Source organism: Canis lupus, chromosome 3, assembly GCF_048164855.1.
Source record: "Canis lupus baileyi chromosome 3, mCanLup2.hap1, whole genome shotgun sequence".
Taxonomy (NCBI): domain Eukaryota; kingdom Metazoa; phylum Chordata; class Mammalia; order Carnivora; family Canidae; genus Canis; species Canis lupus.
This window is the reverse complement of record NC_132840.1, coordinates 48188841-48205364: the sequence shown is the minus strand read 5'-3', so window position 1 is coordinate 48205364 and position 16524 is coordinate 48188841. Positions and strand designations below refer to the sequence as shown.

The following is a 16524-nucleotide window of genomic DNA, read 5'->3' as shown; positions in this document are numbered from 1 at the left end:
CACTTTTGGTGGGGGGCAGGGGCCTCAAAGCCCCAGGGGACCCGCCGCAGTCCCCAACCGGGGACTCCGCAGAACCCGGGCGGCCCAGCCCTGGCCCGACTCGCGGCCTTCGCGCGCGTCACCTCCACTCGCGGCGGCGATCCAGCTGCACCGCGCAGGCTCCCCTCCGCGCGTCCCCGCCGCCGTCCCCCCGGTAGCGCCACAGCGCCACCTCGCGGCGGAGGGCATCGGCCCCACTTGGCTTCCGGCCGGCGGGAGGCAGGGCGCGCCTCCGCCCTGCGGGTGTGACCCGAGCGGCGGCGCGGCCAGCTTCTACACCGCGGGCGGACCGTTCCAGCTCCGCCCCCCGCCCCGCCCCGCCCCGCCCCGCCCCGCCCCGCCCCGCCCCCAACCGCCGGCTGCGCTTGCGCACTGCCACACCCGTGCTTTCTTTCGCGAAGGTGCCTTCCCACGAAATGTGTCCCACGCGCCACGCCGTCGGTTTCCAGGGCAACCCGGCACCTCTTAGCAGCCCCGCGCGCCGCGGGGGTCGTTTCCTGCGCCCCCAGCCCTGCCATGGCGGCCGCGGGCCCCAGCGTCTTCCTACTCATGGTCAACGGGCAGGTGGAGAGCGCCCAGGTGAGCGGCCGGGGACCCCCGCCCGCCCTCCCCCCAGCCACCCGCGGGGGCCCGTCCCGCCACCTCCCGGGCTGCTGCGTGGCCCCGGAGAGGCGCGTCTGTCGGGTCAGGCGGGGGACGGGAACCAGCGTCTGAGAGACCAGGCCTGTGAGCCCTGGTTCTGCTCGTGTCCGCTCCGTGGAGTCCCGGGCAGGAGCCTAACGCGGGTGTAAGGGGAGGAGCGGAGACTCGCCCGGGTTGCTGGGCCCCGGCCCCCCAGCGCTCTGCACTCTGAACCCTGAGGTCCTTGCATTTGGGTTAGGATGGAGGCGACCTGGTGAATGTGCGCCAACGACGGGGGTGGTGGAGAGGTCCGGGGAGGGTCTGTCGGGTCTGACCGACGCGGACGCTGCTCCCCATCGCCTACACTTGGGGAGACCCATTTGTCGTATTCACATGCATATAAGTGCACCACGAATTCGCCACGTGCCGGACTCGGTGCCCAGCACTGCGCATTCGGCCCTCACCACAACCCTGGGAAGTGGGTGTTACTAGCATCCCCATTCTACAGATGGGGACACTTGCCCAAAGGGAGTGGCAAAGCTGAAATTTGAACCCAGGTTGCCTGACACCAAAACTTTGGTTCGTTACCCTTCCAGGCTGTTGGAAGATGGTATTTATTGTATTGTGGGGATTAAGTGAGATGGTTTGGGCAGAGCTCTGCCAGGACCTCTTACTAGGTCTCTCTTGCCTCCCTGTTTCATCGGGATAATGCTCCCGTGTTCCCACCCTGTCCACCTGCCCCTGGCCTAGCGTCCAAGACTGCCTTCCCTTCTTCTGTTCTGTCCCATTAGGGGCCCTTGGCTGGGCTGGATCATGCCTCTCTGCTCTGTCAGCACCCATGCCACTCCCACTGTGCCTCCTGCTCAGTTCTGGGTTCCTCCCTCTCTCCAGGCCTTGAGCTCCAGCCCTGTGTATACTTCATGTCCTGATAGCATCCTTTCACTTCGGCAATGTTCCCTAGATCTCTTCTGTGCCCCCTTGTGCCAGGCTCTGGGGGACACAGAAAGGTCATTGCACTTGTTCCCTCTTCACAGTCAAACAGGGTTGACAGAAATAAAGGAGGTATCAAAGCTTTGGTGGAGGGAAGGACCAGGGGCTGACAGAGCTGGGGGTGGGGTGGACCTTAGAACGTTTTGAAGGATGAAAGGGAGTTTGCCAGATGGAGGAATGGGACGGGCAGGGCAGCCCCGGTGGCTCAGCGGTTTAGCGCTGCCTTCGGCCCAGGGCATGATCCTGGAGACCTGGGATTGAGTCCCACGTTGGGCTCCCTGCATGGAGCCTGCCTCTCCCTCTGCCTGTGTCTTTGCCTCTCTCTCTCTCTGTGTCTGTCATGAATAAATAAGTAAAATCTTAAAAAAAAAAAAAAAAAGGAATGGGAAGGGCATGTCAGACAAGGTGGAGCCTGGGCAAAGGCTCAAGGGTGGTTGCAGCCTGGGACTGTCCCTTGGACTCCCACATCTCAGGCCCCAACCCTTCCACTGAACTCCGTGTCCCCATCCCCGGCTGTCTCTTAGACTCTACCCCAGGCACCCAGTGTCAGCATCCCTATTGGCTGCCCTTAGCTAGCCACCGCAGTGCCTCCCCCTCCACAATCCCTGTAAACAGAACCTGTGTGTGCTTCTTCCTACAGTTTCCTGAGTATGATGATCTCTACTGCAAGTACTGCTTTGTGTACGGCCAGGACTGGGCCCCCACGGCGGTAAGCTGGGCTCTTGGGCCTCCCTCCCTCACAGCCTCCATGCTTAATGGGGTTTCTGAAGGTGTCGATGTCCACCATACCCCTTCGTCTTCCAGTTCAGAAACTGTTGAGAGGTAGACACCGAGCTCAGGGGGTTCCAAACATGACTTTGTTCCTGGTAAAGCTGGAGCAGAGAAGGTGGAGCAGCCACCTTCAGGCTCCTGATCAAAGCTGCGGTCGCTCACACACCCTGTCCTGGGAACTTGCACTTGGCAGCAAAGAGGAATGTGTGGGCGGCACAGACCCCTGAGGGCCAGCCTGGAAGTATCTGGGCGGTAGGTCCTCTGTCCCTCTCCTAGCCCATGAGGAGGACTCTGGGAAGTCAAGAGGCCGAATAGAAGCTCTGCTTGCAAGACCGGCCTCAGAGCAATCTGTCTCCACAGACAGCCAGGCCAGAGTCCCAGTTTCGTGGGGCGAGGTAGACAATAAGTACTGATGTTCTAATATGTTCTAGGAAAAAGTGCCGGGGACAGAGTAAAGTCAGGAAGGGAGGAATGGAGGGTAGAGAGAAGCTGGAGTCTAGGTAAGGTGGCCAGGGAAGGCCTCCCTGAGATGGTAACTTTGGGTAAAGGGTGAAGGCAGGAAGGGAACAAGCCACACGGAGGTCCGTAGGGAGAACTGTGCAGGCAGAAAGGGCAGAGGTAAAAAACAACAACAACAACAACAACAAGAAAGGGCAGAGGTGCACAGGCCCTGAGGTGGGAACGTGCCTGGCGTGCCCAGCATGCCCAAGGCACAGGGAGGAGGCCTGTGTAGCCAGTGAAGAGCATGAGCAGGGATGAGAGTGGCTGGAGATGGAGCAGGGGGGTTGAGGATGGGACAGGCCTTGTAGGACACAGTGAGTCAGTAAAAGAACCACGGCCTCACTCAGACATGGGACCCCCTCAGAGAGTCTGGGACAGAGACAAAGTGACCCCCCTTGTGTGTTCCATAGCATCCTGGCTTCTGTGTTCAGAGTAGATGGGAAGCAAGGGCCAAAGCAGAGAGACCAAGGATTGATACCAGAAACAGAGGAGTGAAGACAGTGCGCAGACAAGGCGCAGCCATGGGTGGGGTGGGGGTGACAGGCAGTTGAATTTCCAGTATATTTTGAAGATGGAAACAACAGGGTTCCCTCCTGGACAGATGTGGGGTGTGAGAGAAAAGAGTTCAGAATAACACCAAGCTTTTTAGCCTGGGCACTTGGGATCGGAGCTGCCATTCGGTGAGAAGACTGGGTAGAGCAGTTATGGGAGAACTTTCCAGAGCTCAGCCTGGCATGTGTTGAGGTTGAGGTTTCCCCCCAGATACCCGGGGGGAGGTGCAGGGTCAGCAGTGGAGGTGGGGCCATGCTGCCCTGGAGGCCCGAGATGGGGACCAGACTGGGGATGCAGGTTTGGGAATCAGCCCCACGACGCTTCCACATGAAGGAGGAAGTGGTGACAGCAACATTGAGAGCCCCCACCCTCACCGCTGTGAGGAGGAAAGACCCAAAGTCAGACATATGGTGTCCCAGAATCCACCCAGGGGGAGTGCGTCAGAAAGCCACCAGCTGTGTCCAGTGCTGCTGTAGAGTCAGGTAAACTGAGGACAGAGAACTGTCCACAGAGAGAGCAACGTTGGGGTCACTGGTGCTGCTGGAGCCAGTGAGTATGGACGGCTTGATCAAGGAGTTTGCTCAGCAGGGGAGCTCCAACTGGGTTGGCGGGTGGAGGAAGAAGCCAAGTTGGCACAGTTTCTTGATAGAATCATAGGCACACAGGCTCCGATGTGAAGGGCTGGGGCTGGAAGAGGGAACAACCTGCCAGGGCCAGTTCCTCAGCTGAGGGGACGCCCAATGAACTCGCGCCCAGGCAGCTCTCCAGGTTGTCTGGCTCCAAATAAAAGCTGGAGACACCTAGGAGCTGCTCCATTAGCTCTGAGTCCCCGTCATGCGGAAGACAGTGTGTTGCCAGAAGACAGGGAGAAAACCAGCCCTCCCACCTGGCCACCGAGGTAAGGGCAGGGGTGTGGCAGCTGGAGCGTCAGCAGCAGATGTCACAGTCACTGTCCTCACAGGGTCTGGAGGAGGGCATCTCACAGATCACATCCAAGAGCCAAGATGTGCGGCGAGCGCTGGTGTGGAACTTCCCCATCGATGTCACCTTTAAAAGCACCAACCCTTATGGCTGTGAGTCTGCAGGGCCTGCCCCCACCTCCCCCACCACCCCAGCAGGGACCGGGTCGGGGAGGTGCCCCCAGGGCCAGCTGGGCCTTATCCTGCCGCCACTGTCCGCTCTCAGCTCTTCTCTGCCCAATTCCTGGGCCCTTGTGTACCAGCATCATCATGTGCTCTCTTGCCACCTGGCCATTTCCTTCCATGTGTCCCCCCCCACCCCAGCTCATGGACTGGTGGTGGAGCTGACCTTTAGGAAGCTCAGGGGGTGTCAGGTGAGGCTCCAGCCTCTGTGCTGGGGGAAGGCAGAGCCTGGGTTTGGGATGTTGTAGTCCAGCCGGCAGGCCTGACCCTGGTGGCCCTCAACCTGCCATTACGTGTTGTGCTCCAGCCAAACCAAAGCCACGTGCACCTCCTGTGCACACCCCTGAGCCGCCTCTCTGAGCTTTGGTTTGTGCTGTTCCCTCTGCCATCTCTGACCTCCTCCCCAGAACCCTCCTTGCTTGCAGTGTTTACTGTGTGTCTTGCCTGGTAGTTATTCACTCTTACTTAATAAGCGCCTACTGCATGTAAAGGCCTGGGTTAGCTCCAGAGGGGCTGTGAATACTCACCCCATGTGCTCTTATCCTAGCTTCCTAATCCTATGTGGTGGATAGATTGCTCTTGGTTTCTTTTTCCACATCAGGAAACTGATACAAAAAAAGTGACATCACTTGCCTTTGGCCATCTATCTAGTAGCTGAGCATGGATTGGATTTCAGGTCCATCTGATTTCATAGTCTGGACCTTTCTGCGGCATGTAGTTTGGGGCCTAGGCTTACTGGGCGTGGGGGGTCTGGAACGGGCTGCCTGGAGGTCCTCCTGGGCTGAGACTGCCATCTTGTCATTATCCACAAGTCAGAATGCTTCCGTAGGTTTCCTGGAGCAGGACTAGATTATGGCCCAGTCTCCTGCTGCTGAGGAAGCCTAGGAGAGGCGAATATAGTATTAAAAAGTAAAAACACAGGCACCTGGATGGCTCAGTCAGTTAAGCATTTGCCTCCAGCTCAGGTCACGATCTCAGGATTCTGGGATTGAGCCCCACATTGGGCTCTCTGCTCAGCGGTGAGTCTGTTGCTTCCTCCTCCCCACCCTCTGTGATCTCTCTGGCTCTCACTCTTTCTCAAATAAATAAATAAAATATTCAAAAATAAAAAGTGAAAACAAACACAACTATTTGAAGGCATCAGAGAGCCAGCAAAGTATTGGAGATTTACCCAGCCAAGATCTAGGAGAAAACAGAAATCTAGAGATGTGATCTCACTCACATTGCCCCTTGGAGAATTAGCTGACTCCACCAGAGGTGATCCAGAGGTTGATCGAGGCTTTTGACAGCTGCTCTGGGCTCGAGGCACAAGAATCAGGAAAATGGTTCAAGACCTCGAAGTGCTTGCTGCACCCTGGGAGGAAGGGAGAAGTGGGAGCAGCCCAGCTCTGGATCATTCCAGACCTTGGAACATGGTTGCAAAACCCCCCAAACTAAATAATCATAAGCCACATCTAGCAGGGTGTAAAAGGGATGGAACAAGAATGGTTTATTCCAGAGGTACAAAGCTTATATAATATCTGAAATCAACCAACGTGATTCAGTGCTTTAAAAGAAGGCAAGTCATAATCATCCCCATAATGAAGCAACCATGATAAAACTCAACATCTATCCATGATAAACACTTAGAAAACTAGGAATAGAGGAAACTTTTTTATTTTTTAACTCAGGGCCTTATCTCATGACCCCAAGATCAAGACCTAAGCTGAGATTAAGAGTTGGACCCCAACCAACTGAGCCACCCAAGCACTCGTAGAAAGAGACTTTCTTAATTGGATAAAGACTGTCTACAAAAAACTTAGAGCAAACATCACCTTTTCTAAGTGAAATGGTGAAAGATTTCCTTGTTGCCACCACCACAAACAAAAGCATAGGAATTAGGAAGAATAAAACTGTTGCTTTTCATAGGTGGCATTATGTGTGTCGAATTTGCAGAATAACCTACAGATAAGTTACTAGAAATAATAAATTGGCATGAATGCCCGATATGAAATAGTAAAAAACCAGTGGCTTTTTGTATAAAAATGAATAGGATATGTATTCTCTTGTCCATAAAAAGTGATTCAAAATGGTATTTTATTTTTAAGATTTCATTTATTTGAGAGAGAGCACGAGTAGGGTGAGGGGCAGAGGGAGAAGCAGGCTCCCTGCTGAGCAGGGACTGCCCCCAGGTGCCCCTAAAAGTGATATTTTAAAAAGAAATTCTTCACAATAATATCAAAATGTAACATGTACTACATATTGAACTTCAGATGAGTTATAAAGCAGAATAACGAAGACAATGTAGTTTAGGCCCAAGGATAGGCAAATGATCCAAAGAGAGCTCTGAGCCAGACCTAAGCCTGTGTAGACAGGTGATTCCTGAGAAAGGGCACTGGGAGGCATGAAGGGAAAGCGGATCCTGTTGATAAACGGTGCTGGGACCACGGGATATGCACAGGACGTGAAACCCTGTGCCCTGCTTTGTACCATACATCCACCAAAGTCAGTTCCAGGTGGATGGCAGGAAAACTTTAGGAAGAGAGCATAGAACACTAGAGCCATGATATCAAGTAAGGGATGACTTTTTTTTTTTTTTTTTTTTTTTTTTGTTGAGAGAGCAGAAGAGCAGAGGGAGAGGGACAAGCAGAGTCAGTGCTAAGTGCAGAGCCAGATATGGGGCTCAATCCCAGGACCCTGAGATCATGACCTGAGCCAAAGGCAGACACTTAACTGACTGAGCCCACCCAGGCGCCCCCTGAGCCCTTTGGGAGACAGCTCCATGTTCTGTTTTCAGACCGAATGTATGCATACCCTGTGTGGATAGGCATGCCCAGCAGAAACGTGCACACATGGGGCAAGAGCTTCAGCAGAGTGGCAGAGAGCTCATAGTCTCACCATCCGGGGGCCCCCCAAGGAGAAACTACCCACATGTCCATCGGCACAGGAGTGAACCATGTCCTCGTGGTCTGTCCATAGCTAGCATGTTCTCTAGCACTGAAAAAAAAGTGACATCTCATACACAACACAATTCGAATGAATCTCCCAAACATTGAACTAAAGAAGCTGGATACCAGTACACAGACTGTATGATTCCATCTGTATAAAGTTTTTTTTTTTTTTCAATAGGTAAAACCAGAGCACCTAGGTGGCTCATTAGCTTAAGTGTCTGCTGTCATGATCTCAGGGTCCTGAGACCAAGCCCCGCATTGGGCTCCACAGTCAGTGTGGAGTCTGCTTGGGATTCTCTCCCTCTGCCCTTCCCCCTGCTAGCTCACTTGCTCTTTCTCACTCTCAAAATTAAATACATAAAATCTTTCCTTTAAAAAGGATAAAACCAAATCTGTGTTTGGGATGCATTCTTTGGCAGGGAAGCGTTAAAAGCAGTGCTTTCATCAAGTCAAAACAGTGGCTGCCTCTGGGGGAGGGGGAGTGATGGGAAGGACACACACCTGTTGTCCCTGACACTTGCTGAGCACCCCCTCTGCAGCAGTCGCTAATCTCCAAGTCTTAGGGGGGAGGGAACCAGGAGGCTAGGAGGGGAGGGGATTGCCTGAGGCATGTCCTAGACCGCAGGGTCAGCCTGGCAGGATGGCTTCCTGGGCCTCCCCCGCCTCACCTGTCACCTGGGAAGTGGTTTCTCCCCTATGCTCAGAGGACTGACCCAGAGGAAAGGACCTGATGTACCTCAGTGTTTACAGGGAACGCGTGTGATTGGTGTGATAACTTAAGGGAAAGTGCATGGGAGGTCTGTTTTCCCCTCTGACCTCTCCCACAGAACCCCGAAGTCAGCCGCTCTGGCCCACAAGCCCATGCAGTAGGCGCTGGAAACTGACCCCCTCCCCACCCCATCAGAAAGGAGGCTCCCAAGAGGTGGCCCTTTGCTCACTTCCCAGCTGGGTCCCTGTGCCTTGAATAGAGGAGCAGAGTGCCCTCGGGGGTGGGTACTCCCTGCATTTGTCAAGGTACAGGATCAGCACAGCATCCTGGCCCTGTGACTCCTGGGCATCAGGGCTGAGCAGGGGGCCTAGCTGGCAGGATGTGCCCCCAACTGCTATCCCCACCCACCTCCCCAGATTCTGGATCAGCAGAAGCCCTCCAGGGAGAAGGGGGGTGTCCCACGTCCACCCCTGCCCCTTGTGCAGCCCATCGCCCCTAGGCCATCCCTGTTCTGTACCCTGCCTTCCCCCGAGTTTCCCTACCTGCTGACCCCCTGTCTTGTTTTTCCCAAGGGCCACAGATTGTGCTCAGTGTGTATGGACCAGATGTGTTTGGGAATGATGTGGTCCGAGGCTACGGGGCAGTGCACGTGCCTTTCTCACCTGGCAGGTAGGTGGTGGCTCTGACCTGGCCCCTGAGCCACAGTCCAGCCCTTGCTGGGCCATCTGGCTTAGGACCAGGGCACCCCCAGCGGGGCTGGGAGTGCACTGTGGTCCCCAGGGGCCTGGGCAGCTCAGCTTGGGGGGCAGGCTGGGTGGGGGGGTGTCAGAGGCCCCAGGAGGGAGCACTGGGTCCAGCTGCAGAGTGCATAGGTGGTCTGCGATTATGGTTCAGATGCTCAGTCTGCTCCTCTTGTGTCTCCCCGGCTCTGTCCCACGAACGAGCCCCCCGCCCCCCAAGTGCCCCTGTGTGCCCGGCCCTGCTGGCATCCTGTGTGACCACCTGGGCCCTTCCTTGGGAGCCCCCACAGATGGAGAGATGGGGCTGTTTTGTGCGAAGCACAGTGACCAGTGTAGACACAGGGTATCTGGGGCACAGAGGTCAGGAGTTTGTCTGGAGAAGGTGGAGGGAGATGGAGGAACAGCCAGATGCCCTGAGTATTGTTGCTGAGATGGAAAGTGCAAGATGTGAGGGAAGGCGAGTGGAGAGGAGGGCTCGGGCGGAGAGGGGCGGGACTCCAGGCTCTGAGGGCAGATGGGAGGGATCCCTAGGTGGCGCAGCAATTTAGCTTAGCGCCTGCCTTTGGCCCAGGGCACGATCCTGGAGACCCGGGATCGAATCCCACGTCGGGCTCCCGGTGCATGGAGCCTGCTTCTCCCTCTGCCTGTGTCTCTGCCTCTCTCTCTCTGTGTGTGACTATCATAAATAAATAAATAAATTTAAAAAAAAATGAGGGCAGATGGGGGCAGGTGGCCGCACTTGGGGGAGGAGGGGAAGTAGTCCAGGGAATGGTCAGGGACTTTGCCCACATCACAGATGGTAGAGGATTTGGACACCTCAGCATCCTCCAGACCCTTTAAAAGCCACTAGACTCCCCTGAACTCTGGGCTGTGCGAGGTGGGCCCGGTTTCCTCCACCTCACCCCCTGCACACAGCACTCCTGCCTGGGAGGCTGTCCTTGGCTCGGACTTGGCCCTGCCTGATTGAGTGCTCCTGCTAGCTGGAGTCTCGGGAAGTTCCATCTCTCTCCTGCTACTCAGCACATCTGTCCATGAGAACATTTGTTTCAGGCACAAAAGGACCATCCCCATGTTTGTCCCAGAATCCACATCTAAGCTGCAAAAGTTTACGAGGTGAGTTTTCTGCACGTCACCATTGCAGAGCAATGGCATATTCGCCAGGTCACCCTATGGGATCTTCCAGCCACTGTCTTTGGGGACACGTGGACACGGGTGCTATGGGGCTTCTCAGGGCCACAGGGCTCCCTTCAGCCGCTGTTGGAGCTGCCTGAGGCTGCACACCTTTACCCTAGGTCCTGTTACCAACCTTGGTGTCAGAGCCAATAGTCTTGTCAGATGGGGATAAGCCTGTCACATAATAGGATATTAAAGAGGTGGGACACAGGAGGATACGGCAATAAGAGCCAAACAGAACTGTAATAATAATCCTGACGGGCAATTTCCATCTGTTTGAAAATGCTTCACATCTGAGCAGAAAGTCGAGCAGAAGTGAGGGCCAGTGTGGGCAATCTGGGGAAGGAACATTCCAGGCTTTGCAAGCATCACAAGCAAGGCCCAAGGGGTGGCAAGCAAGGCGAAGGTGGGGAGACCCCAGGGAGGCAGGGAGCCTCTTGCCCCTTACTACATCCGAGTCTGAGCTTAAAGGGCCCGCCAGCCCGGCCCTGGCTGGCTGGCTGTCCCAAGGTTGGGTACAGAAGCTCCTGTCAGCTTGGCTCGGCTACAAGCCACCACTGCTCCTGATGTGGTCAGCCAGGAATGGGCCCTCTGCTCACAGCTGGATGTGGGCAAGTGGAGGACCACCCAAGGTGTTGGAGTGAGGCTCAGCCAGGGGTCTGCTGGGCACAGGGACTGCATTGGGCCTGGGCCCAGGAAGCCTGAGTTCGGAGGCCTGGAAGGGGGGGAATCCCACCACCCCCAAAAGCCCCTCCAGAGGCCAGCGTAATGGGAAGGTGCCTTGAGCCAGTGTCAGCTTGAGGGGACAACACCCACCCCGCTGGGCTGTTAGGAAAACAGGGCTGTGCCCATCAGTGGGTATGGGAGGGTTTGGGGCTTTAGCCCACCCCGCTGTGCTGGCCGGGGCACCACTGTGGGGTGCCTGGCTCACAGTGACTGCTTCCTATGCCCGTGACTTGGAGAGCTCCACTCCTTGGATGGAGAAACTGAGGCAGAGAGGTGGTGGCCCGCCACCCCGACCTGGCTGGAACCCTAACTTCCAATCCCCCTCTGTCTCTGGAGGTGAGCCTCCTTAGTGGCTGTCCATGCAGCCTGCAGACAACAGGGGACAGTCACTGCTTTGTCCAGTACAGACCGGGGCCAGAACCCCACCCCTGGGCAGCACCAGTGGGCACTGGTACCCTCGTTGGAGGGCTCAGCTAGGGACCAGGGGCGGCTCAGGGTGGCCTGAGCCAAGGGGAGATTGCAGCGTGGAGCCAAGGACCTCCTGGTTAGGGAGGGTGCCAGGCACTCATTGGGAGGGTGGCCTTGCCCTGCCAGCTCTCCCAGGTCAGCCACTTTAGAAGAAGACAGGGCAGAGCCTGCTCTTGGACTGCGGGGACCTCCACAGACCACAGAGGGGCCTCTGTGCCCGCGGGGAGCCCCCTGCCCGCAGCTGCCTTCCCGGCCTCCCCTGGACGGGTGCACACCCGAGTCTGCCGGGCCCACCCAGCCAGGAATGTGCACCTAGATTGTTTCCGGCTCGAGTGGGTGCGCTGGAGGCGAGGCTGCTGCTCTAGAAGGAGCTGCCCTGGCTCTGGCTGCCTGTGGCCTCAGGCAAGTGCCTGCACTGCCCTTAGCCTCTGAAAGGGGGGTGGTTACAGAGTGGGGCCCCTGGGAGGGGCAGGTTGACAGCGGGCCTGTTGGGGGCCCCCAGTGCCACAGCCCTCCCCTGTGACTGTGGGTCAGAGGATCGTGAATCTCAGAGTGAGAACTGTAAATGGTAGGATTGATGTTTCACCTGGTAGTTGACCAAGTGCCTTCACCGGGAGCCCCGTGAGCTCAGTACCGTTGGGTACACATGAGAGGAACTGGGGTTCAGGGATTCGGAGGTGGCAAGTGACTTGTCCTGGATTCCACACTATGGAGAGGGAAGTGGAGAGCACAGAGCTGACCTCTCTACCCACCCCAAGGATGCCAATGCTGAACTCCGGGACAGGGCCCTCCTTCCCTGGGAGGACGGAGGGGGTCACGCTGCCCGCACCCAGCCGCTGTCCCCTCTGTGCCCCCAGCCCCACATCTCCCTCAAAGCTGTGGGTGATTGTGATGGGGGGGCCGAGAACAGCACAGGCCTAGTAGAAGCCTGCCGGGCCTCCGTGATGCCACACACGGCAGGGGGAGCTGGCGTGGGAAGGTTCGGCCCAGGACCCAGCCCTGGGGCAGGGGTGGAGGAGGGCTGCTGGTTTCTAAAGCCAGGAGGGAGCCTAGGTCTCGGGTGTGAGGGACAGCCAGGTCGAGGATCTGCTCACCCAGGTTCTCCTGTCTAACCAGCTGGTTCATGGGACGGCGGCCCGAGTACACAGACCCCAAGGTGGTGGCTCAGGGGGAAGGCCGGGAAGGTAAGGCTTGGTCTCCTCACCATCACCCTCCCCAACCCCCGTCCCTGCCATGGGAGGGACAGGATGCAAGCCAAGGAACAGCCAGGCACTTGGGCGGACTGTGGGAGCAGCCCCAGGCCTCTCGGTGGAACAGCACTCACCCTCCTACCCCCCACACCCCCTCACCCCACTGTCTGTCCAGGTGCGGCCCCTGTACCTCCTGGTGGGGGGTGTGGGCCAGGCAGGAGAGACCATGGAGGCTGAGCCATCCCCATAGCAACCTGGCTGATGGCTGGCGTCCTCTCCCTAGTGACCCGCGTCCACTCCCAGGGCTTTGTCACTCTCCTCTTCAACGTGGTGACCAAGGACATGAGGAAGCTGGGCTACGACACTGGGCCTCCCGACACGCAGGGCACCCCAGGGCCCAGCCCACCACAGGGCCTCCCCCGGTGAAGGCACACACCGGCCACGGCCACCACCACCGCCACTGCATCCGGCCCCGTGGCTCTCAGGTGACACAGGGCTGTCCTTCCGGAGAGCCGGCCACAGATCCATGTGCTTGACGTGCAGCCTCGGGGGGTGCTGGGGCGGATTTTGATAATAAAGCATCACCTTTTCACAGAACCCAGGCCTGGAGCCGCCGCCTCTCCATCTGGCACTGCCCCCATCCTTGCATTGCTCAGGGGACACGGCTGCCCCGAGACCCACACGATGGCCCAACTGGGATGTGAGTCTGGTTCAGGCCTGGCTCCGCCACTGTCGGCCATGTGGCCTTTCTTCCAGCCACACACGCTCCTCCTTGGCGACAGGAGCTGCAGGGGGGCCCAGCCAGTCCCCTGCTGGCCCCCAGGCCTGCAGCCCCGAGGACAGGGCAGAAGTCCTCCCAGAGGCCCGAAGCTGCTGGCACCCAAGCCTTCTGGCCTCACAGCAGGAGTCCTGCTGAGCTGAGTCCTCCCCACGCAGATCCCCACGGCCCTGGGACTCTGTGCTGCTCGGGCCCTCCGTCGCGGCCCCCCCACGCCCTGTGTGCTCTGAGACCCGTGGTCTGGTCCTGTGATTCTAACTCCCTCCTCGGAGTGGTTGGTGCCCTCCGCCTCTGCTGTGCTGAGAGCCACACTGGCCCTCGCAGCCCTCCTCAGCAGGGGCTCTGCTGGCCCAGCCGTGTCCCTGCGGCCCCGGGGTGACGCATGCAGCCCCCCGCCCCTCACCAGCGTTCCTCGCTCCTGGGACACCTGGGCTGGCTGCCCTTGGGCTTTGTCTCCAGCCCTCCTGACACCCTGTCCTCGTCCATGCAGAGGAGCCCGCCCTCAACTACCCTCTTCCTCGCCACCTCCCTAGTGCCCTTGGCCTGACCCCTCAGCAGCCACCCATCCCAGCGCCTACCTCTCGTCCCCGGTGATGGCCGGGTCTCCAAGATCCGCACCCAAGCAGCATCACCCTCCCCGCACTGTGGGTCTTCCTGTGGTCCACAGCCAGGAGTCTTTCGTGGCCTGGTCCTGCAAGCTCCCCACCACCACCCTGTGGGCTGCCCATCATCCCTCCAACCCTTTCCTCCCGGCCCAATTTAGAGTTCACAAGGGTCATCACAGGTACCTTCATCGCACACCCTCCACTGCTGGGCCTTGTGTCCCTCCATCTCCTTCACCCTATGACAGGGAGCAGTTGACTGGGGCACTGTCACTGCAGCCAGCCCCAGGCCTGCCTTGCTCAGTCTGCAGCCAGGGCTCCCTCACAGCCACACGCAGACCCATCGCTCCTCCGCCAGCTCCGCTGGCATCTTAGAGAAGCTCCACTCCCTGTATCTTTCCTCTTCATGTGTCCAGTAGCCATCACCCTCAGCAGAAGGGCAGAAGGGGAAACGGAAGCCATCCTAGAGGGGTGCCTGGCTGGCTCAGTGGGTGGGGTGTGCAACTTTTCATCTGGGGGTTGTGAGTTTGAGCCCCATGCTGGGGCTTGGGATTACTTTTAAAAAATAAAATTTGGGATCCCTGGGTGGCGCAGCAGTTTGGCACCTGCCTTTGGCCCAGGGCGTGATCCTGGAGACCCGGGATCGGGTCCCACGTCGGGCTCCCTGCATGGAGCCTGCTTCTCCCTCTGCCTGTGTCTCTGCCTCTCTCTCTCTCTGTGTGACTATCATGAATAAATAAATAAAATCTTTTAAAAAAATAAAAATAAAAAAATAAAATTTCTTGGGGCACCTAGGGCTCAGTGGTTGAGCCTCTGCCTTTGGCTCAGTGCCTTTGGCTCAGGTCATGATCCCAGGGTCCTGGGATCGAGTCCTGAATCAGGGAGCCCGTTTCTCCCTTTGCCCCTCTGTCCCTCGTGAAAAAATATATAAAATCTTTAAAACAATAAAAAAAATAAAATTTCTTTAAAAAAGCAAGGGCTTCCTCTGTTCCACTGTCATGTCCAGCCCCAAGAGACACTGTGGTCCCACCTAAGGTCCTAGGAGACACTGGGCCCTCAAGGTACTCTCAGGTTTCCTTGCCCAGAAACGCATCCTGACAGGCCTGGTGCCAGGCTGCAGGGCCCGGGCTGCCAGCACCTTGACAGAGCGCTTCACCCTCTTCCCGTTCTGTTCCATGGTGCAGTTTGATCATTTTCTTCTGAAAATGTTTAAACACAGAAAAGTTGCAGTGAGGTCACTGTGACCAGCTGGACGCCAGCCGCCCCAATTCCACACCTGCCATCTGCCCGGACTTGTGTTCTTGTCCCTGCTTCCACCTGGCCTGTTTTTAGTGTATTTCAAAATAAACGCCAGCCGTCACTACACCTCCTCCTGCACAGTTCCGCATGCCTGCCCGCGGCTAGAGTTCCGTATTTGTAGGTGTCAACACTGACACGGACAGAACTGCGTACATCTCCAGTGTGCCACGAGCAGAGTTTCGACCAACAGGTGCCCGACACCCAGTCTGGAAAGCTACCGTCACTTCAGAAAGCTGCCCCATGCCTCTCCCAGTCAAGGCAGGAGACGGCTAGAAACTTGGGAGGCTGAGGGCATTCGGTGCCCGGGAAGCAGGGAGCTTCCAGGGCGGAGATCTGGGACCGTCCGCCAAGGACGGTTCTCCCCTCGCTGTCCATTCTGTCCTCCACGGAGACGGCGCTGTGTGCTCAGCACATCATCTCCTTTTCTCCTGGGCTCACGAGAAGACTCCATTCCCCAGGCCCCTTGCATACACCTGGGTCCCTGGGATTGGTTCTGGCCAAAGAAGGGGGGTTGAAAGGATCCTCAGCACTTATAGGCCTGGTCCACGCAAAACCTCCCTTGGGTGATCCTTCCATCCTTCCCCTTGGCTCCCTGGAGGCCACGGTGTGAAGACGGAACATGGCAGGGAGGAGCCTGGGTCACTGAGCTGCCAGGAGCGTCCCCACTGGGCATTTTGTGAGCAACTTTTATTGCATTCTCCCACAGAGAGTTTGGGGGTTGTTTCTGCAGAGCCTATTTGAGTCTTGACAGGGGAACTGCAATCAGGAGTGGGTTTCCAGTATAACCAAAACCCAAACCAAGTGTATGTGGCGTACAGTTGGGTGACAGGCAGGAAGAGTACAGATAAAAGGCTGGACAGAAAAAAAAAATAAATAAATAAAATAAAATAAAATAAAATAAAAGGCTGGACAGCAGGACAGCTCCATTAGGTGAGCGCAAAACTGGATAAGACACCCGTGCTGACGTGGGAGGCAGGTTCTGTGCCTGCTGAACCAGCTCCAGGGGCAGGCAGGGGTAGGTAATAGGATGCGTGGGGTGGGAGGCACTGTCGGCTGCATTTGAGAAGCCATCACAGTAAAGCTGTGAGCTCAGGAAGGAAAAGGCCTGTTTGCACGCAGAAAGGACAGAAATAGAAAGGTTGGAAAAAGGAAACGTCTTCTTGAAGTCAAATGGGAAGAGGTAAGAAGGAAACATGCTGTGAGCACTGAAGTCCCAGGAAAACTTATCACGGGGCCAAGCAACTCAACCACCTGGTTAAGGATCAGGCTCCCACCGTTATCCCAAATAGGCCC

The 16524-nt window shown here is 57.1% G+C and overlaps 1 protein-coding gene across 2 annotated transcripts; it reads left to right on the top strand.

Annotated features, from left to right (window-relative positions):
- The first annotated feature begins 401 nt into the window (after positions 1 to 401).
- Positions 402 to 13149, top strand: B9D1 (B9 domain containing 1). Of its 2 annotated transcripts, none has more exons than XM_072820926.1 (7): positions 402 to 618; positions 2291 to 2359; positions 4436 to 4547; positions 8828 to 8924; positions 10046 to 10108; positions 12479 to 12546; positions 12836 to 13149. In XM_072820926.1, exons 1-7 carry the CDS (start codon positions 556 to 558, stop codon positions 12976 to 12978), a joined length of 615 nt encoding a protein of 204 aa, XP_072677027.1. In that variant the 5' UTR covers positions 402 to 555; the 3' UTR covers positions 12979 to 13149. The 2 variants fall into 2 exon arrangements, with proteins under 2 accessions (XP_072677027.1, XP_072677028.1); XM_072820927.1 differs by having other exon boundaries at positions 488 to 618; positions 8836 to 8924.
- Positions 13150 to 16524: the final 3375 nt, after the last annotated feature.

What these genes read in the sequence shown, in the direction of transcription:
- B9D1 (XM_072820926.1), top strand. Translation starts at nt 556, where the DNA reads ATGGCGGCCGCGGGCCCCAGCGTCTTCCTACTCATGGTCAACGGGCAG. An exon ending in AAGCACCAACCCTTATGGCT is followed by an intron (nt 4,548 to 8,827) that starts GTGAGTCTGCAG and finishes GTTTTTCCCAAG; the next exon opens with GGCCACAGATTGTGCTCAGT. An exon ending in AAGCTGCAAAAGTTTACGAG is followed by an intron (nt 10,109 to 12,478) that starts GTGAGTTTTCTG and finishes CTGTCTAACCAG; the next exon opens with CTGGTTCATGGGACGGCGGC.